Source organism: Nycticebus coucang, chromosome 2 (assembly GCF_027406575.1).
Source record: "Nycticebus coucang isolate mNycCou1 chromosome 2, mNycCou1.pri, whole genome shotgun sequence".
Taxonomy (NCBI): domain Eukaryota; kingdom Metazoa; phylum Chordata; class Mammalia; order Primates; family Lorisidae; genus Nycticebus; species Nycticebus coucang.
Genome location: NC_069781.1, coordinates 114,806,078 through 114,827,501, shown reverse-complemented (window position 1 = coordinate 114,827,501; position 21,424 = coordinate 114,806,078). Strand labels below are relative to the sequence as shown.

The following is a 21,424-nucleotide window of genomic DNA, read 5'->3' as shown; positions in this document are numbered from 1 at the left end:
TAGCTCATAGCAACCTCCAACTCTTGGGCTCAGAATCCTCTTGCCTCGGTTTTTTTGTTTGTTTTCTATTTTTGGTAGAGATAGGTCTCGCTTTTTCTCAGGCTGGTCTTAAACTCCTGAGCTCAAACAGTCCATCCACCTTGGCCTCCTAGAGTGCTAGGATTACAGGCATGAGCCACCACACCTGGCCAGAAGTTACCTTTTTTTTTTTTTTTTAGTTGTATTTGTCGTCGTTTGGCAGGCCTGGGCTGGATTCGAACCCGCCAGCTCTAGTGTATGTGGCTGGTGCCGTGGCCATTGAGCTACAGGTGCCAAGTCTATTTTATCCTTTTTCTTTTTCTTTTTTCTTTTTGAGACAAAGTCTCACTATGTCCTCGGTAGAGTGCTGGGCATCACAACTCAAAGCAACCTCAAACTCTTGGGTTTAAGTGATCCTCTTGCCTCAGCCTCCTGAGTAGCTGGGACTACAGGCACCTGCCACAACACCCAGCTATTTTTTGGTTGCAGTTGTCATTGTTGTTTAGCAGGCCTGGGCCAGGCTCTAACCTGCCACCTTCAGTGCGTGTGGCCTGTGCCCTACTCACTGAGCTACGGGCGCCGAGCCCGAGAAGTTACTTTTTCTTTTTCGAGACAGAGCCTCAAGCTGTCATCCTAGGTAGAGTGCCATGGCATCACAGCTCACAGCAACCTCCAACTCTTGGGCTCAAGCGATTCTCCTGCCTCCGCCTCCCAAGTAGCTGGGACTACAGGTGCCCACTGCAACACCTGGCTAGTTTTGGTCTCAGCTGTCATTGTTGTTTGGCGGGCCCCGGCTGGATTTGAACCCGCCAGCTCAGGTGTATGTGGCGCCTTAGCTATTTGAGCCACAGGCGCTAACCAAAGTTACATTTTTTTTTTTTTTTTGTAGAGACAGAGTCTCACTTTATGGCCCTCGGTAGAGTGCCATGGCATCCCACAGCTCACAGCAACCTCCAACTCCTGGGCTTAAGCGATTCTCTTGCCTCAGCCTCCCGAGTAGCTGGGACTACAGGCGCCCGCCACAACGCCCAGCTATTTTTTGGTTGCAGTTCAGCCGGGGCCGGGTTTGAACCCGCCACCCTCAGTATATGGGGCCGGCGCCTTACCAACTGAGCCACAGGCGCCGCCCCAAAGTTACATTTTTAAACAAACTGCTCAGGGAAGCCATTCATCCTGGTTGTGTTTGTATAAAGACCAACACAGGGGCCATTATGAAGATGGAGAAAAAATGTTCCAGAAGTCAGAATAGCAAGTGCAAAGGCCATGAGACAGGGCATATATGACTGGTGGGGGACTCTAGGAGGCCAGGGTGAAATCCAGGCCACCAGGTTAAGTGTGAACAGGAGGCCTTCTGGATTCCTGTGTCCAGGTTTGGCCCTCAACAGTGGCTTTCAGGAGAGACTCAAGGGCAGGAAGGGGTGGGGGTGGAAAGGAGGCCACTGCTCTGTTCTCTGTTAGGAGGGCCTGAGTCTGAGGGAGCCAGCAGGGTGGCCCACACTGGGTGTGGTTTTTGATTTTTGAAATCAAGTACAGTGGCTTGATCATGGAATGATTCATTGCAGCCTCCAGCTTCTGGCCTAAAGTGATCCTCCTACCTCAGTACCCGAGTGGTTCACTGTGTTACCCAGGATGGTCTCAAACTCGTGGCTTCAAATGATCTTGCCTCGGCCTCCCAAAGCACTGGGATTACAGTCATAAGCCATGGTGCTTGGTGTGTTTTGAAAGCAGAGGTTGGCAGGATTGGCTAAGGGCATGGACGTTTGGGGGGACAGAGGGGATGGGGGAGTCATAGATGCCTCCACAAGTTTCTTTCTTTTTTTTTTTTTGAGACAGTCTCAAACTGTCACCCTGGGTAGAGTGCTGTGGTGTCACAGCTCACAGCAACATGCAACTCTTGGGCATAAGCAACTCTCTTGCCTCAGCCTTCCAGGTAGCTTCCTCCACAAGTTTCTGACCTGAACAGCTGAACAGGGGCATAGTTGCTGCTAATCACAACTGGAGAAGCACAGGTTGGGGGAGAGCCCACAGCTCGTCCCAATGGTATAGGGTAGGTTGTGTTTCTGTGGGGCAGAAATCAGCCACCCCATGGGCAGGTGGCACACAGGACAATAGAGTGCAGAGCACATTTCCAGGGTAAGGACTGCAAGATCCTTAGTCTCCCACGTCTAGGTTATGGCCTTCCTCGAACTTTCTGAGCCCTGTCTGCCCAGGCACAGGAAAGCATTCATTGCCTTGCAGGTGGGTGGCTCCTGAACTACCTGTGGGGGAACTTCTGTTCCTCCTGCCTCCCAGAAGCCACTGCAGGGTGGGGGTGAAGGGCTGGTATTCTTACCTCCTACCCAGCCTCTCCCGACCCCATGGCCCCTGGAAATTGCTCACCAGGTTGTCTGGGCAGCACTAGGCATGTCTGCAGGTGGCATGTGTGCACCCAACCTCCCATTGAGTAGATTTTCTCAAGGGCCTCTCTAAGATTTGCTGGCTGGCAGTGTCCAGGGACTGCTGAGCCCCGTTCCTGGGCATTGACAGTGTACACTGGGCCCTAAGAGACAGGACGTGCAGTCCAGGGAGGCTCTTCTGGAGCTGGGGTCTGGGCCTAGGACATCTGACCTGAACCTGAGCTGCTTATAGTCAAAATCAACTGTGCTGTCTCAGCACCTGTAGCTCAAGAGGCTAAGGCGCCAGCCACATACACCGGAGCTGGCGGGTTCGAATCCAGCCCGGGCCTGACAAACAATGACAACTACAACCAAAAAATAGTCAGGCCTTGTGGCAGACACCTGTAGTCCCAGCTACTTGGGAGGCTGAGGCAAGAAAATCGCTTAAGCCCAGGAGTAAGAGATTGCTGTGAGCTGTGATGCTACAGCACTCTACCCAAGGTAAAAGCTTGAGGCTCTGTCTCAAAAAAAAAAAGACTCCAAGGCAGGTTGGCAGATGAAGCCCTATCCCACCTGCAGCCTCTCTCTCACAGAGCGTCATGGGTACATGGCCATGCCTGTTTGTGGCATTGTGGCATTTGCATTTGTGGCAGTTTTTATGGTACCAGGCACAGTCACCTAGTTGTAACAGAGACAGTGTAACCTGCAAGGCTGAAAATAAATATTCACATTCTGCCCTTTGCAGCAGCCATCTACTGCCCTTGTTAAATCCATTTCTTTGTCCCAGCCACTTGGGGGCTGCCCTTTGGCCAAATTCTTGTGCCCACTCCCCAAATACTTTTTGCACACGTGAACAAATGTTTTTACACAGACTCTTTTCCTCTTTTTTTTTTTTTGCACAGGCAACAGCAGCATACTATTCACATTACTTGATGCTTCTGGTTTTCATTTAGCAGAAAACATCCGGCAGATTACTCCTTATCAGAACGTCAAGAACTTTTGACTGTTCATTCTCCCATTTTCACAGTTCTATAGTAATCCCTTGTGTGATGACCCAGAATGCTGTTTTACCCAGACCATTGACAAGGGTAGAATTCTTTTTTTTTTTTAGAGACAGAGTGTCACTTTATCACCCTCGGTAGAGTGCCGTGGCATCACGCAGTCACAGCAACCTCCAACTCCTGGGCTTAGGCAATTCTCTTGCCTCACCTTCCCAAGTAGCTGGGACTACAGGCGCCCACCAGAATACCTGGCTATTCTTTTTGTTTTGCAGTTTGGCCGGGGCCAGGTTCAAACCCGCCACCCTTGGTAAACTGGGCTGGCACCCTACCCACTGAGCCACAGATGCCACCCAAGGGTAGAATTCTTTAATTGAGGTATAGTTTACATGCAATGAAATCATAGGTATTAAGTGTGAAGTTTGAGTTTGAACAAATGAATATCATCTCAGTATCCTAAAACCCATCAAAATACAGAACATTTCTACCACTGTAGGTTCCTGTGTGCCTCTCCCAGGCAGGTCCCCCTGACACACATACCCAGCAGGCAATCACTGTTTTGATTTCTGTCACCACCAATTAGTTTTTTTTGTTTGTTTTTGGTTTTCTTTGTAGTTTTTGGCCGGGGCTGGGTTTGAACCTGCCACCTCTGGCATATGGGGCTGGCGCCCTATTCCAGCCACAGGCACCGCCCCTACCACCAATTAGTTTTATCTGTTTTAGAATGCGATGTAAATGTATTTATGCCATGTTGTGCTTTGTGTCTAGCTGCTTTCGCTCACTCGGCATAATGTTTTTGAGGGCTGTGTTACTGCTTGGCTCATGGGCGTGCTCTATCATATGACTGTACCAGAGCTTGTTTATACTTTCTTCTATGGAAGGACACTTGGGTTATTAACTGTTGGTTAATAGTTTAGGGCTAGTAGGAATAAATTTGCCATGAACATTCTTGTACAAGTCTTTATAGACATTTTTCCATTTATTTCGGGGAAAATACCTAGAATGGGATCACTGGTTTATAGGGTAGGTATAGGTTTAACTTCATGAGGGCAGTTTCCCAAAATGTTTATACTGCATTTTATAACTGCTAATTGCTCTACATACTCACCAAATCTTGGAGTTGTCAGTCTTTTGTTTTTTTTTTTTTGAGACCGAGTGTCACTGTGTTGCCCTTGGTAGAGTGCCATGATGTCACAGCTCACAACAACTTCAAACTCTTGGGCTTAAGCGATTCTCTTGCCTCAGCCTCCCAGTAGCTGGGACTACAGGCACCCACCACAACGCCTGGCTATTTTTTGTTGCAGTTGTCATTGTTGTTTGGCTGCAGGCCATGTTCTAACCCGCCAGCTTCAGTGTTCGTGGCTGGTGCTATAACCACTGTGCTATAGGCACCTAGCTGAGTTGTCAGTCTTTTAACTTTAGCCATTCCGGTGGACGTGTTAGAGGTTCTAAACCATCTTGCATTCTTCAGTTAGATCCCAGAGGCCTGATATATTTGCTAATATTTCATTAAGGACTTTTTTTTTTTTGTAGAAACAGAGTCTCACTTTATGGCCCTCGGTAGAGTGCCGTGGCATCACACAGCTCACAGCAACCTCCAACTCCTGGGGCTTAAGCGATTCTCTTGCCTCAGCCTCCCGAGTAGCTGGGACTACAGGCGCCCGCCACAACACCCGGCTATTTTTTGGTTGTAGTTTGGCCGGGGCCGGGTTTGAACCCGCCACCCTCGGTATATGGGGCCAGCGCCTTACCAACTGAGCCACAGGCGCCGCCCCATTAAGGACTTTTTACATCTCTGTTCATGAGGGATGTTTATCTGCAATTTTCCTTTCTTGATGCATCTTTGTTGGGTTTTGGTATCGGAGTTATTATGACTTCATAGAATGAGTTAAGAAAGTGTTCCTGCCTTCTTGTTTTCTGAACGAGTTTATGAAAGGTTATAGAGTTTCTTCCCTAAATGTTTTGTTATTGTCTTTCTGTGTTTTTTTGTTTTGTTTTGTTTTTTTGTAGAGACAGAGTCTCACTGTACCACCCTCGGGTAGAGTGCCATGGCGTCACATGGCTCACAGCAACCTCTAACTCTTGGGCTTACGCGATTCTCTTGCCTCAGCCTCCCAAGCAGCTGGGACTACAGGCGCCCGCCAAAACGCCCGGCTATTTTTTGTTGTAGTTTGGCCGGGGCTGGGTTTGAACCCGCCACCCTCGGCATATGGGGCCGGCGCCCTACTCACTGAGCCACAGGCGCCGCCCGTCTTTCTGTGTTTTTTTTACTTGTCTTGCCGATGAAGAAACTGAAAATATTTTTGTTCTTTTTCTTTTTTCGTAGAGACAGTCTCACTCTATCACATTCAGTACAGTACTGTGGCATCACACAGCTCATAGCAACCTCCAACTCCTGGGGTTAGGCCATTCTCTTGCCTCAGCCTCCCAAGTTGCTGGGACTACAGTTGCCCGCCACAGTGCCTGGCTATTTTTTGTTGTTGCAGTTTGACCGGGGCTGGGTTTGAACCCACCACCCTTGGTATATGGGGCCAGCACCCTACCTACTGAGCCACAGGTGCCACCTTTTTTTTTCATTTTTGTTGCAGTTGTCGTTGTTTAGCTGGCCCAGGCTGGGTTCGTACCCGCCAGCCTTGGTGCATGTGGCCAGCGCCATAACCACTGTGCTACAGGCGCCAGGCCGGGGTTTTCTTTTTTTTTTTGAGACAGTCTCACTTTATCACCCTTGGTAGAGTGCCATGGCATCACAGCTCACAGCAACCTCAAACTCTTGGGTTTAAGTGATTCCCTTGCCTCAGCCTCCCAAGTAGCTGGGACTACAGGTGCCCTGCCACAACGCCTGGCTATTTTTTTTTTTTTTGAGACAGAGCCTAAAGCTGTCGCCCTGGGTAGAGTGCTATGGCATCACAGCTCACAGCAACCTCCAACTCCTGGGCTCAAGCAAGTCTCCTGCCTACACCTACTCAAGTAGCTGGGAGTACAGGCGCCTGCCACAACACCCGCCTATTTTTTGGTTGCAGCCGTCATTGTTTGGTGGGCTCAGGCTGGATTCGAACCCGCCAGCTCAGGTGTATATGGCTGGCACCTTAGTCACTTGAGCCACAGGTGCCAAGCCATCCTGGCTATTTTTAGAGAGGAGGTCTCGCTGTGGCTCAGGCTGGTCTCCAACCTGTGAGCTCAGACAGTCCACCCACCTTGGCCTCCCAAGCGCTAGGATTACAGGTGTAAACCACCACACCCAGCCCTATGTTTCTCTTTGTAGAGATTGGGTCTTGCCCTTGCTCAGGCTGGTCTCAAATGTCTGGCCTCTAGGAATCCTCCTGCCTTATCCTCCCAAAGTGTTAGGATTGTAGACATGAGGCACCATACTTGGCCAGTCATTCATTTTAAACCTTTTTTGTTTTTAATATAAATAAGCATTCAAAACTGTAACCTCTTTTTTTTTTTTTTTTTTGAGATGGTTTTATTCTGGTTTTATTCGGTGGTTTTATTCTGTTGTTCTGTAGCTCACAGCAACTTTAAGTGATCTTCCTGCATCACCTTCCCAAGTAACTGGGACTATAGGCATGTGTCACCATGCCAGCTAGTTTTTTCTATTTTTAGTAGAAACAGAGTCTCACTCTTGCTCAGACTGGTCTTGAACGCCTGAGCTCAAGGGATCTACCCTCTTTGGCCTCCCAGAGTGCTAGGATTACAGGCATGAGCCACCGTGCCCATCCTAAAAGCTATAACCTTCTTTCTGAAGACTGCTTTGGCTGCATCCCGCAAAAGTATTTTCTCTTTTGGTTAAAAGCATTTTCTAACTCTCTGTGTGCTTCTCAGTCCAGTTATAATTGAGAGTCGGGCCCAGACTTGGAACCACAGTGGTTTTTGTCCCTTTGCAGAATGTTCCTCTGGCTCCTGCAGCCAGTAGGTGCTTTGTGATGCTGAGGGAGGAACTGCGTATGTCATCTCCCTGACCTCTGATGTTCCTGTCACATCCCGGCTGTGAGCTGACCTCCTGTGGTCTCTAGATTTTTTTGTTTTGTTTTGAGACAGAGTCTCACTATGTCGACCTTGGTTGAGTGCTGTGGTGTCACAGCTCATAGCAACCTCAAACTCTTGGGTTTAAGAGATTCTCTTATCTCAGCCTCCCAAGTAGCTGGGACTACAGGCACCTGCCACAACGCCCAGCTATTTTTTGCTTTTTGTGTTTTTGTTTTGTTTTTTGAGACAGAGCCTCAAGTTGTCGCCCTAGGTAGAATACCGTAGCATCACAGCTCACAGCAACCTCTAACTCTTGGGCTTAAGTGATGCCTCAGCCTCCTAAGTAGCTGGGACTACAGGCGCCCACCACAACGCCTGGCTATTTTTTGGTTGTAGTTGTCATTGTTTGGCAGGCCTGGGCTGGATTCAAACCCGCCAGCTCTGGTGTATGTGGCTGGCGCCTTAGCCACTTGAACTACAGGTGCTGAGCCCCAGCTATTTTTTGGTTGCAGTTGTCATTGTTGCTTGACAAGCCCGGGCTGGGCTCAAACCCACCAGTTTCGATATATGTGGCCAATGCCTTACACACTGGGCTATGGGCGCCAAGCCTGGAGTCTAGTTTATGTACACTTGGAGGTTTACTTCCTTATCTCCTCTGCTGGCCTGTGAGTGCCCTCAGCTGGACTACTGCTAGCCTGAGGACATGCAGAGAGCAAGGGCCCAGGCCAATTTGTGCCCTGCCACCAAGGCATGGCTCTCCTCCCCAAGCGGAGCAGTTTTCCATGTTCCCGAATAGACAATTGAACTCTAGCAGGTTGTGGGTGAGAGCTACCTTGCTCTGTGAGTGGCCCTGTTGAGGGGCATGGGCAGGGGAATTGAGTGTTTCCCAAACCACAGGCTGTGTTGAGTGGCCATGCTCTGTGCAGCCAGCTTCCTACTTCTGTTTCCTGGCTTGAAGAGGAGCAGGCCTGTGGAAGTGGCTGGGCTGGGGGTAGGGGGGGTGGCTTGCTGGGGCCCAACATTTGCACTGACCCATGTGTTCTTTAGTCCCACAGAGTAATGAGAAGCTTCAGGAGAGCCCATGCATCTTTGCCCTGACGCCCAGGCAGGTGGAGCTGATCCGGAACTCCAGGTGTGCCAGGGCCCCAACTCTCTGCTGACCGCCCCAAGGTCTTGACTGGCTCAGGAGAGCCTCCAGCCATAGCTGCTACAGGCTCTGGTCAGGCTTGCTCCAGAACTGGGGTCCATAGCAGCAGGGTTGTTCTAGAAATCTCTGTCCTGGGTTTGCAGTGCCTTATGCTCAGCATATGCTCGCTGTCTTTGAGCCCCGCATCTCTCAGTGGCCGTACTGAGCAACCCCCGTACCTCCAGGCACTGTGGACATTGTAACCAGTTCTCTGTGGTGGGGCACTGCAGGTGCTGAACAGTGTCTCTGACCCTATCCACTCATGGCAGGAATTCCCCCCCATTTTGATAACAACAGATGTCTCCAGACATCTCCAAGTGTCTCCTGGGGGCAGAATCACCCCCAGGTGAGGATGGCTGAGCTATGAGGGATGAGGGACTAAGAATCTGGCCATGGCCGTGGTGCTGTTTATTCCCTCACTCAGTCTCTGAAGCCACAAGTCCTCCTGCCTCTGCAGATCTGCCTGTTTTGGACATTTCATATACACGGAATCACATACTATGTGTCTTCCTGTGTCTGGCATCTCTCACTGAGCATGATGTTTTCAAGGTCCATCCTGTCGCCTTTGTCAGAGCTTTTTTCTTTTTCATGACTGAGTGATATTCTAGTGTGTGGATGGACCCTTGTTGCATTTATCCCTTGGTCTGTGGTGGCACTTGTACTGTTTCCACTTTGTGCCTGGTACTAATCATGCTGCCATGAACATTCACACACAAATCTTAGTTATATATAACTTCTCACTTCTCTTGGGTGCATTTCTTATTTAAGCTTATCCTTAGGTGTTTTGGGGGATTTTCCTGCTGCTGCCCATTGGCCAGTGATTCTGGTGTGCTTGTCTGTGATTTCATCAGGGGAGTGGGCAGCTCCTGCTGTCTCCTCTTATTACAGGGGCTTTGCGGTTGATTCTCTTGCGTTCCCAGGGAGGCAGCCCTCCGCAGTGGCCCCACAGATGTCCCTGTCTCCCCAGGGCCTGCGCCTCAGTCTCCCAGCTGGAGGTGGGGCAGCCCTGCCCAGGCAAGGTCCCTGCCCCGCTGGTCTGATGGGTGGGTGTGGTGTACTGGGGGCATCCCTCATTGACCTATCCTTTCCTCCCTTTTGGCTTACTTGACGCCCACAGAGAACTGCAGCCTGGAGTGAAAGCTGTGCAGGTCGTCCTGAGGTATGCCCAGGTGTGCCCACGACCCCAGTGTGGACCTTTAGTCACCCTTGCCTCTCCCACCTGGGTGGCCACAGCCTTTTCACATCCTGTCTCAAATACATCATGGCCCAGGCCCATCACACTCCTGGGCAGAGACAGAGCATGACTTCCCTTTCCCTGCCATCTGCCCTTGTCAGGGACACACTGCCATTCCCTCAGTCACTCAGGCCAGACACTGCATGACCTCCCTGGCATGGTTCAGCCAGATTCCACCTTCACCAATCCTAGGCCTGCTGTCCAGCCCTCATGAGTGTCCTCCCTGGAAGTATTGCAAACACCCTCTCCCCCCGCCAGAGGCCCCACAGCCCCTCTTGTTGCAGAATCTGTTACTCAGACACCAGCTGCCCCCAGGAAGACCAATACCCGCCCAACATCGCTGTGAAAGTCAACCACAGCTACTGCTCAGTCCCGGTGAGTTACAGACGCCCCCAGATCTGCTTCAGAGGCAGGTGGAGCCCATGGAGGAAGGGACGGAACTGAAGGACACCTGGCTATGTGTTTACAGGGCTACTACCCCTCAAACAAGCCTGGAGTGGAGCCCAAGAGACCCTGCCGCCCCATCAACCTTACCCACCTCATGTACCTATCCTCTGCCACCAATCGTATCACCGTCACCTGGGGAAACTATGGCAAGGTGAGTGAGCCACTGCTGCCTTACTATTTTCTGCTGGCCCCACCCAGCCCTCACCTGGAGCCCTCTGTCCCCAGAGCTACTCAGTGGCCCTGTACCTGGTACGGCAGCTGACCTCGTCAGAGCTACTGCAGAGGTTGAAGACCATCGGGGTGAAGCACCCAGAGCTTTGCAAGGCACTAGGTGAGTGGGTGTGGGGGGGTGCTGGGTGAATGGGAGCAGGCTGCAAGAGAAGCACTGGGTAGGCAGAAAGGTACGGTGTGCAGTAGATGAGCAGGGAATGTGTGTAGGAGGGCTGGTGGGCAGGAGTGGGAGGTGCAGGGGGTGCTGGGTGAGAAGTGGCACTTGAACATAGGCTCCCCAATCTTTACCCTTGCCTATTGGAGGCAGTCCCAGTTCAGTTACCAGGGACCTTTCCTTTGCTGGGTGAGAGGTATAGGCTCAGCCCCAGCCCTCGAAAAAGCTTCTGATGGGTCATATGCCTCAGATGGTCTTGGGAGACTGGGAATCAACCGCTTGTTACCTTGGGATCTGGCACCATCATGGCTAGGGAGGTCAGAGAGGTCTCAGGAAATTGCTAGAGGAAGAGGGGGAGCTGGGCCCCAGACAGAGGCCCCCAGGCAGGGTTGAGCCCGACAGGTCAGCCTGGGAAGAGTTGCAGGTGGTAGTGGGGCCCAAGGCAAGCCTGACTCTGGGCAGACCCCTTTGGCTGCTGCACAGCAGGGGTCAGAGAGTGCCACCGGCAGACATGTTGACAGAGGCAGACAGGCAGTGAAGGTCTGACTGTAAATGGTAAAGCTGTATTTTATGTCTCGTACTTGTGACAACCAAAAAAAAAAATTGTTTTTGAGATAGTCTCATTTTGTCACCCTCAGTAGAGTACCATGGCATCATAGTTCACAGCAACCTCAAACTCTGGGCTTAAGCAATTCTCTTGCCTCAGCCTCCCAAGTAGCTGGGACTACAGGTGCCTGCCACAATATTTTGTTTTTAGAGACGAGGTCGAGGTCTGGCTCTGGCGCAGGCTGGTGTTGAGCTCACGGGTTCAAGACTAGCCTGAGCAAGAGTGAAACCCCATCTCTAAAAAAGAGCCAGGCGTGCAGATAGCTCAGTGGGTAGGGCGCTGGCCACGTACACCAAGGCTGGCAGATTCAAACCCATCCTGGGCCAGCTAAAACAACAACAGCTGCAACAAAACAAAATAGCCTGGCGTTGTGGCAGGCGCCTATAGTCCCAGCTACTTGGGAGGCTGAGGCAAGAGAATCACTAAAGCCTAAGAGTTAGAGATTACTGGGTGGCGCCTGTGGCTCAGTGAGTAGGGTGCCGGCCCCATATACCGAGGGTGGCGGGTTCAAACCCACTGAACTGCAACCAAAAAATAGCCGGGCGTTGTGGCGGGCACCTGTAGTCCCAGCTGCTCGGGAGGCTGAGGCAGGAGAATCGCGGAAGCCCAAGAGCTAGAGGTTGCTGTGAGTCCTGTGACATCATGGCACTCTACCGAAGGCGGTAAAGTGAGACTCTGTCTCTACAAAAAAAAAAAGTTAGAGATTACTGTGAACTGTGACGCTTGATACTCTACTAAGGGCAACCTAGTGAGACCCTGTCTCAAAAAAAAAAAAAAAAAACACCAAGACTGGCAGCTGAGCCATTCTCTCTTTCCCTGTACCCCGACTCCCTGGCTGTCCAGCACACTGCCAGGGCATAGCAAGTCCCATTTGGCTGCTGTGTGGCCCTGGAAAAGTTGCTGCCCCTCTCTTGTGGCTACTTTCTTCATAAGAACAGACCTGAGCCATCTCAGGGGCATCCAGACTTCTCTCTGGGTCCCACCTAGTTGGGGATTGGGTCAGGATGGGCTCTGCCTGACTATTCCATTGGGGAGTATTTGTGGGTAGCATCTAGAACAGCTATTGTAAGATGGGCCCAAGGCAATAAACCAGTCTTCTGCAGACTTAAGAAGGGACAGCCTCGCTTACCATCTGGCACCAGGCTGTGCCCCTACCCTAGTATCTGAAAGCCTGGAGTGGAGCTGGTATTTGGTGGAGGGGCTGTGAGGTGAGCCCTGTCGTATAAAAGCCCCTGCCCATTCCAGCCGTCAGAATCCCCTTACAGAGGAGGACATGGGGATAATGTGTAGTTACCCAGGGAGGTGGTGCCTGGCAGTGTCCCCATCTGACCAGTGGGTGAACATTGGCACAAGCAGCCTCAAGGATCTGTGACCCCAAGCCCTACTGGCCTTCTTCCCTTTTAGAGTCTCCCTCACCATCGGCCTCTCCTATGGGGACAGTGCCAGGGAGGAGGACACATTGCTAACAGGCCAGGGATAGGCTTGGTGTGGGGCTGGGGGCCCAGAAGCCCCCCTGCAGTGCCGGGCTGTGGTGATCCTCCAGGGGCTGCAGGGTCAGATTTCCTCTGAAGCCTCTAGTCTGTTCTTCACGGCTAGTTGCAGGCTCCAGCTCTTTATCACTGGGTTTTCCCTTAGTTGACTAGCAGCTTGGAAGTCCTATCCTTTGTCTCATTTGAACCCTTCTTGTTGCACACACTGATTTTCTATAGGAAGGAGGTCTCACAGGCTGGGCCTGGTGGCACATGCTTGTCTCAGCTACTTGGAAGGCTGAAGCAGGAGGCTGCAGTGAGCTATGATGATACACCACTGCACTCCAGCCTGAGTGACAGAGCAAGACCCCATTTTAACAAACAATGTATACCTTCTTCTCCTAGCTGCCCAAGGTCCTTTCAAGGATTTAAGGCCTGTGTGTCCACTATTAGCTAGAGGAGGAACCAAGAGCAAATTGTTACTGAGGTGTGAATGATTGATGTCTTGGTTCATGCAGGCTCTCCTGAAGGAGCCCAAGCTGCTAAAAGTTAGCAAAGTCTGGGGACAAGTGCAAGTGCCTTGAGGGTGGCCTGGTCCCTAATGAAAGGAGGAGGAGTCCACAGGTCCACACACAGGCTGTGGGTCAGGCCTGGCTGGTGGGGGGTCAGGAAGGAGGTAGCAGCTCCAGAGATTCCAGAGATAAGTGGTTTTCCAGGCAGGTAAAGGGGAGGGGAGGAAGTTCCAGGAAGAGAACACACCTGGATAGCTGGGGATGGGGTGGGAACAAGCTGAAACAGTTACCCTCAGCTTCTTAGAACAGGGGACATGGGCCCAACAGTCTAGAGTGTGAAGGGAGGCCCTTCAAGGCCCTGGGCCAGGCCAGGGTGGTTTCTGCCCTTTGGGATACAGGGGTGGGGTCTCCTCCTGGATGGGGTTTATTGGCCAGCGTCCACACAGCCTGAAAGCAAAACAAGCAAAAAAGCATCAGGGAGATCAGATGATACCTGCCCGTTTCCAGTGCTGCCCTTGGGTGGACTTCCTTCCAACCTGTCACTTATAACTGAGAAGAGGGCACCTGTTGCCGTGAAGCTTTGTGGGTTTTTTGTTTGTTTGTTGTTGTTTGTTTATTTTTGAGACAGTCTCAATTTGTCACCCTCGGTAGAGTGCTGTGACGTCACAGCTCATAGCAACCTCACACTCTTGGGCTTAAGCAATTTTCTTGCCTCAGCCTCCCGAGTAGCTGGGACTACAGGTGCCCGCCACAATGTCCAGCTATTTTTTGTTGCAATTCTCATTGCTGTTTTTTAGCTGGCCGGGGCCGGGTTCAAACCTGCCACCCTCGGTATATGGGGCCAGTGCCCTACCCACTGAGCCACAGACGTCACCTTGTTTGGTTTTTGAGACAGTGTCACTGTGTCACCCTTGGTAGAATACTGTGCTGTCACAGCTCATAGCAACCTCAAACTCTTTGGGCTTAAGCGATTCTCTTACCTCAGCCTCCGAAATAGCTGGGACTACAAGTGCCTGCCACAACGCCCGGCTATTTTTTGTTGCAGTTGTCATTGTTTAGCTGGCCAGGCCAGGTTCGAACCAGCCATCCTCAGTGTATGTGGCTGGCACCCTAACCTCTGAGCTATGGGTGCTGAGCTGGAGCTTTGTGTTTTATCATGTGTGTTCTCTCACTTCTCCTGTAGCTGTAGCAGGCCCTGTCTCTTTAGCCATGGACATTAGACTCCAGCCACCTCTGGACATTGCCCCAGTGGCCCTGCCCGGTGGCTGGGGCTTCCTGGCCCTCTGCTGTGGTCCAGGAGGCTGCAGGGTCTGTCTTGAAGATGGAGTCCCTGCCTCACTCCTGGCTGTGTCCTTAGTGATGGTGTTTTGGTGACAGAATTATTACTTTTTTTTTTTTTTTTTGCAGTTTTTGGCCGGGGCTGGGCTTGAACCCACCACCTCTGGCATATGGGGCCGGCACCCTACCCCTTTGAGCCACAGATGACGCCCTTGGTGGCAGAATTAACAGTCACAGTGAATGATCCTGTGGGTAGTTGTGTACTACTGCCTGGATCTTTCTTTCCCTTTTTTTTTTTTTCTTTTTGAGACAGAGGCTCATTTAGTCACCCTCAGTAGAGTGCCATAGCATCACAGCTCACAGCAACCTCCAACTCCTGGGCTTAGGCGATTCTCTTGCTTCAGCCTCCCGAGTAGCTGGGACTACAGGCATCTGCCACAGTGCCCGACTATTTTTTGTTAGAGTTTGGCCAGGGCCGTGTTCGAACCCACCACCCTCGGTTTATGGGGCTGGTGCCCTACTCACTGAGCCACAGCTGCCGCCCGTGCCTGGATCTTTCCATAAAAATCCTGTGGGTCATAGAAAGCCCCAGCAAAATGGGGAAAAAACACATTGGTGCCTGCTTTTTGGGGGATCAGTTCTGTGGAGCACTCAGGCTGCTGCACAGTGTTTCTCACAGGGATCCCTCGTGGCCCAAGCTGTATAGCAAAAGTCATGTCCCATCATCTGGGAGGTGGATATCGATTGTGCCACCTAGCAAAGGCTGTCCTGCTCCTTCTCCTGATGATATCCTCTGCCCTCCCTACAGTCAAGGAGAAGCTGCGCCTTGACCCCGACAGTGAGATTGCAACCACTGGCGTGCGGGTCTCCCTCATCTGCCCGGTGAGTCTTATGGCCCTCACCTCTTGCAGACCCACCTACCTACCCCTCCTGGGTTGCCAGGTCTTGGTTTCTCCCTCAGTGTCTCTAAGGCCATTAGCAAATGTCAAGATCACCACACGGGAGAGTATAGTGGGGATGGAAGGGTGGCGAACAGGGGAGCCCTCTCATGCTGCCTGCTTTCCGCAGCTGGTGAAGATGCGGCTCTCTGTGCCCTGCCGGGCAGAGACCTGCGCCCACCTGCAGTGCTTCGACGCAGTCTTCTACCTACAGATGAATGAGAAGAAGCCCACCTGGATGTGCCCGGTATGCGACAAGCCGGCACCATATGACCAGCTCATCATTGATGGGTGAGTCTTAGGGAGCCTCCCATTGGGTGCTGGGCTGCCCTGGGCTCAGCTCAATGTCTGTGGGCCCTCAAGTGGAACACAGAGCAGTGCTGGATGATCACTGTGGATCCATGTCCTCTAACTCCCCAGGGGCTCGATGTGCCTCAGCAGGGAGGCACTGGCTACTCCCAGCAAAGCACAATGGGGAAGCACGTGATTGGTCCCAGAGCAGTGGGAACCTCAGGCTATTTAAAGAGGTACATTTTTCCCTGCAGAACTCAACGGAGCCTTTGCTGCAGGGGCAGAGTGTAGCTGAGGCTGCAGAAGGTGTTTCAGGTCCCCTAGTGCTCCCATGGAGTTGGGTTGGTATGACCTTGAGCTCCCAAATGAAATAGGGGCCTAAGAGTCCAGCCACAGGGTGTCCTGCCCCAGTATTTGCAGGGTTGATCTTGATCTCTGCACAGAAAGGGGGAGAGAGACAGATGATGCCCCAAAACTTCCATCTTATGACTACCCTTCCTTGGGGTGCCAGTTGTTGCCATGCTGTCCCTCAGGCCTCCCAGCAGGCCCTGCCCAGGCCACAGGGGGACAAGGACAAGTCTTTTCTGCCCAGAAAGGAAACTTTGCTCTTTGCTCAGGTCTTAAGTTTCCAGAAACTGAGCCCTGTTGTCTGCGGCACCTGATGCGGCTCCTGCCCGGCGCCAGCCACACCCACCTCCTGTCCCCAAGCCACCAGGCAGGGCATGAGGTCGCAGCCTGCCTGAGCTCCTCTCCTTAACAGAGGGGGCAGATGCTGCCAGGCAGCAGGTGAAGTCCTCAGCCTTTGCTGAGCTTGGTAGTGGGGATACGGGTTTGTTCCTCAGGTGGGCCCCCTCGTTCAGGCCTGTGTCCTTCTCCAGCAGGTGGGCCTCCCTACTTTACTGATAAGGAAACCAGGGCTAGGAAGAGCCAACCATGCCTACAGACCACCCTCAGCTTACAGGTGATAGGCTAGGACTTGAACCTGGATCCGGCCAGCCCTGAGCTTGGGTCCACTCCCCAGCAGGGCCAAGCTGCTGCCTCTATGCTTCCAGCCTGGAGATGGAATGAGGAGGTCTTTGGTGCCTTGCACGTGGGCTGGCCCTGAATGGACACACTGTTCCCAGCCTAGCAGCTGTGTGGCTGCTCCCCACCTCCCCCATGGCCTGGAGTGGGTAGCTCAGGCTTGAGGCTGTGATAGCTCCAGGGACCGACCGGGTCAGAGCAGGGCTTCCTGGAGGAGAGGTCCTGGTTCATAGGTTCCTTCCACAAGGGTCTGTCCCTGGCCTTGAGTTGGGTACTCTGCTTTTAGGGACCTCCTCTAGGAGGCAGTGGAAAGGCAGTCTAGGCATACACCTTGGTGTTGCTCTGGCTCCTTCATGGCAGGGAGGAAAGGGACCGTTGACTTAAGCTTTGGAGGGTGAATAGAAGTTGTAGGCAGGGAGCTGTGTTCGTACCCAGTGTGACTGTCTCTGAGCAGAATGGGGAGAGGCCTCAGGGTGGCCCAGAGCAGGACAAGGCCTCTATCCTATATGACCCAGAGTGACGTTGTCAAAAGCACGTGGGAGCAGGTGCAGCCTTGACAGCACACAGGGGCTGGGGCCCATGTGGCTACCACAGCCAGCCACAGGAGCTCTCTTCAGACACCCCTGCCCCCCCCCACACTCATCCTACAGGTGGGGAAACCAAGACACCCGGCAAAAAATACCTCTAGGGGTCTGCTGCTGACTGGCCTTAGAGAGCTCATGTCCCCTTCCTGGGCCTCTAATTGCTCATCTGTAGAGTGGGGCTGGTAGCACCTCTGAGTCAGCGACTGAGCCAGCATGAGTGCTCCCAGGGATGCTATTCTTGGTCTGGCAGGAAGGACCCCATTCTGCCTCTTAGCCCCTCCCTGGAGACTTCGAGCCTCTGCACCTTCCCTTTGAGCCTCACTGTCCTCATCTGTCAGGCTGGCAGTACTGTATGCTGGCAGGCCGCACACACTCATTTCTTGTCCTTGAGAAAAGTCACCCCTAAGGTTTCAGTTTTCTGTTCTATGAAAATGGTAGCACAGAATTGAGATCAGAGAGTAGAGGGAGGTTGTAGAGAAGGTGCTAGCTGGGGGAGGGTGGGCAGCATCCCTGAGGCCCCCTGACCCCGTCCTCTGGACAGCACTTGTTGGGGGGGCTCATGACTGGTCATCTGTCACCATGGTTGTGTACCTGCAGATTATCTGTCAGGGCTTGGCACCTGCAGGCCTCACAAGGGCACTGGGGTAGGAGATGGGGCAGCTGGGCCCAGGGACCCACAGTCAGGGGTCTTTGCTAGGCATTACTGAAGCTTCTGGAGAGAGAGAGGTAGTGACCTGGTGCTCCTAGGAGGGATGGAGGGGAGGGGAGGGAAGAGAAGATCACCAGTCAAGGCAGAATGTCAGGGCTGGGTACACGTAGCCCAGGCTTCAGCTTGCCTGCCCCACCCAGGCTCCTCTCGAAGATCCTGAGCGAGTGTGAGGACGCTGATGAGATCGAGTACCTGGTAGATGGCTCGTGGTGCCCGATCCGTGCTGAGAAGGAGCGCAGCTGCAGCCCCCAGGGCCCCATCCTTGTCCTGGGTGAGTCCCAGTCCCTGTGGCATTAGCCATGTCTGTGTTTAACTCTGGGTCCTGCTGATCCCCCAGTGTGGGCACTCGGGGCACATGTGTCAGCTAGGCCTACAGTTGGTTGAGCTGGTAGCCTTGGTTTCCCCTTTTGTGGGTTGGTAGCTTCCTGAGTACCTGTGTCCCCATCCCTGACACCCACAGGCACCTCGGATGCCAGCGGTCTCCTGCCCGCCCCCAGCATCAACGGGAACAGCACCATGGGTGGCACAGGTGGTAGCAGTGGCTCAGTCAGTGGCACTGAGAACGGGAAGCCAGGAGCAGATGTGGTGGACCTAACGCTGGACAGCTCATCATCCTCAGAGGAGGAGGAGGAGGAGGAAGATGAAGAAGAAGAAGAGGATGAGGAAGGCCCCCGGCCCAAGCGCCGCTGCCCCTTTCAGAAGGGCCTGGTGCCGGCCTGCTGACCGCCGGCTGTTGGACACTCAACTTTCCTGGTGCTCACCACAGAGGGGGCGCAGGCCGGCCTTGGTGCAGAGGGGAGGAGTGGTTTTTCTTTTTTTTTCTTTTTACTGTCGTTCATTTTGTTTTTCCACCCCTTTCCCTGGCTCCTGGCACCTGTACCTCTGGACTCTCCTATCTGGGGATTAAAAAAAAGTAAAATGACAAAAAAAAAAGGTACAAAAAAATGCAACAAAAAGTCAAACTCTTAACAGCAAGGCCAGCCACACAACACAGCCGCCTCCCCTCTGGAGCCCAAGCCTGATTGGAGCTGACCTGGGAAGGGGCAGTGGGCAGGCTGGAGGGACCCAGGAAGCCCTCTGTGCCCTCCCTTCCATGCCACCCCAGTCACCTGTCGTCCTCTTCCTATGACCATTCCAGCTGGTGCAGAGGGCGCTAAGGCAGACAGGAAGGCTGACAGGGCACAGCCTTTCTGGCAACCTCCACTTTGACATTCATCTGTTCCTTTGCTTTTCTCTGCAAACGGGTCCTCTGGCCCGGAGACCCTTGAGCGCCGAGCAGTGAGCATTTTAGCCAAGAAGCCATGGAGTGGGTTGGGCAGGGGTGGGTGTCAGGGTTGGGGGTAGGCGGGTGGTGGGGTGGGGGTCGGGGTGGGGGTTTGGGAGGGCTTAGCCACAGATGTGTTGTATTTTTTGAAAGTGCAATAACTTGGTATTTTGAAGACCTAGCATGTGGCCAGGGCCCCTGGGGAAGGCAGGCCCCCAGGGTGCGGCACCATGTGGCGTGGGGGGGTCTCAGTTTTCTAGCCAGCTACCTCGGTAACTCCAATTCAGGTTAACTTCCCTACGGAACAGCACAGATGTCCACAGCTGCCGCTGCCACCGCCCCCCACCCCCACCCCCACCCCCGGTCTATGGAGCAGGGAGGTCAGTCACCTCCCAAGGGGCAGCAGGGACCCAGCTGCCTCATCTCTGGTTTGGGTTGGTTCCTCTCCTTTTTTGCTCTTGGGTTTTCTATTAGGTGGGAGGCTGGCTCCGCTTCCCCAGGAGCCTTGCTCTTCCAGAGGGATGGGCTGCCCTGGACACCAGACAGGCCAGGCCCCCCCAGCCCTCGGCCTCAGGGGTCCAACAACCAAGGGGGCTTCTGGGGCCTTGCCTGAGCCGCCTCCAGGATCCACAGCTGGGTGATCCCCCATCTGTGCCCCCCAGGAAGTGGTGGGTGCGGGAGTGGCACAGCCCTGCCTGGGGTCTCCAGCACCATGTTCTGTTTTGCTTTTTTCCTTCCCTGCCTCCCTCTCCCTCCCTACACCAGAATCATTCTTTGTATAAACAGAACTCTCCTAGTCAGGAAGCAATATCATTTCAGGTTTAAAGAAGAAAGGGACATAAATCTGGTAGAGGGCAAATCCAGTTTTACTGTATAAACCCAGTTGCGCAGCCCAGCTCCCTCCCACCTGCACTGGCAGCTGAGGGCCGCTGTTTTCTAATATTTGTATTCTAATTTAATTGTTTTTAAAAAATGCAAATAAAAAAGGTCGAGGTGAAGCCACCAAGGCGTCCGCCTTTCTGTGCCCTTTTTTGTCTGAAAGTGTGTAACCAATATTAGGCACCCCGTGGGATGGGGGACAGGGTGAGGAAAAGGATAAAAGCTCAGCCCCATCAACATTTGTCTTGTTGAATGAAGTTCAGAATTCAGAAGGTGCAGCATGCCATCACTGAGGCAGGTTGTACCTCAGACCGTCAGGGCCTAGTGGCCCTGCTGGATTGGGCAACTTGGGAGAAGTGACTTGGGCAGGAGGAATTCAGACCCTAAGACTGTGCCTGGCTCCCTGACAGCTGAGAAGCCAGTGAGTTCACGAAGTGAGTTAGAGAAATGCACTTTAAATCCACTGTGGCTCACACTTAAGTATAGTCTCAGCTACTCAAGAGGCTGGGGCAGAAGGATCACTTGAGGCCAAGATTTTGAGACCAGCCTAGGCAACATTACAAGGTCCCATCTAGAAAACAATTTTTTTGTCAAGCAAGGCAGCTCACACCTGTAATCCTTGCACACTGGGAGGCTAAGGCAGGTGGATTGCCTGAGCTCATAGGTTCGAGACCAGCCTGAGCTATAGTGAAACCCTGTCTCTAAAGATAGCTGGGCGTTGTGGTGGGTGCCTATAGTCCCAGCTACTTGTGAGTCTAAGGCAAGAAAATCACTTGAGCCGAAGAGTTTGAGGTTGCTGTTAGCTATGATGCCATGGGAATCTACCAAGAGCAACAAAATGAGACTGTCTCAAAAAAAAGTTTTTTTAGGAAAAAATTTTAAATTAGGTATGGTGGCATGCACCTGTAGTCCCAGCTACTTAGTTGCCTGAGGCAGGAGGGTCCCTGGAGCTTAAGAGTCTGAGGCTGCTGAGAGGCTATGACACCACTGCATTCCAGACTGGGTGACATTGAGACCCTGTCTGTAAAAAATAAAAATTAGAAAATGTTAAAAAGCTAAGGTTGGGGCAGCACCTGTGGCTCAGTGAGTAAGGCGTTGACCCCATACACTGAGGGTGGTGGGTTCGAACCCGACCCCGGCCAAACTGCAACAAAAAATAGCCAAGAGTTGTGGTGGATGCCTATAGTCACAGCTACTCGGGAGGCTGAGGCAAGAGAATCGCCTAAGTCCAAGAGCTGAAGGTTGCTGTGAGCTGTGATGC

At 52.6% G+C, this 21,424-nt stretch overlaps 1 protein-coding gene across 4 annotated transcripts in view; it reads left to right on the top strand.

The window, feature by feature from the left end:
• Nucleotides 1–18,964, top strand: part of PIAS4 (protein inhibitor of activated STAT 4) — a 31,311-nt gene extending 12,347 nt beyond the window's left edge. Inside the window, exons 3-12 of one of the 4 annotated variants that reach the window (XM_053579854.1) lie at nt 8,405–8,489; nt 9,464–9,538; nt 9,661–9,702; nt 10,062–10,152; nt 10,247–10,375; nt 10,450–10,555; nt 15,284–15,357; nt 15,544–15,704; nt 18,161–18,291; nt 18,481–18,964. In XM_053579854.1, the coding sequence (XP_053435829.1) occupies nt 8,405–8,489; nt 9,464–9,538; nt 9,661–9,702; nt 10,062–10,152; nt 10,247–10,375; nt 10,450–10,555; nt 15,284–15,357; nt 15,544–15,704; nt 18,161–18,291; nt 18,481–18,743 (1,157 nt within the window). In that variant the 3' untranslated portion in view covers nt 18,744–18,964. Of the gene's footprint in view, nt 1–8,404; nt 8,490–9,431; nt 9,558–9,660; nt 9,703–9,969; nt 10,153–10,246; nt 10,376–10,449; nt 10,556–15,283; nt 15,358–15,543; nt 15,705–18,160; nt 18,292–18,480 lie in introns of all 4 variants that reach the window. The other 3 variants (XM_053579842.1, XM_053579847.1, XM_053579861.1) reach the window with 3 other exon arrangements.
• The last annotated feature ends 2,460 nt before the right edge of the window (nt 18,965–21,424 follow it).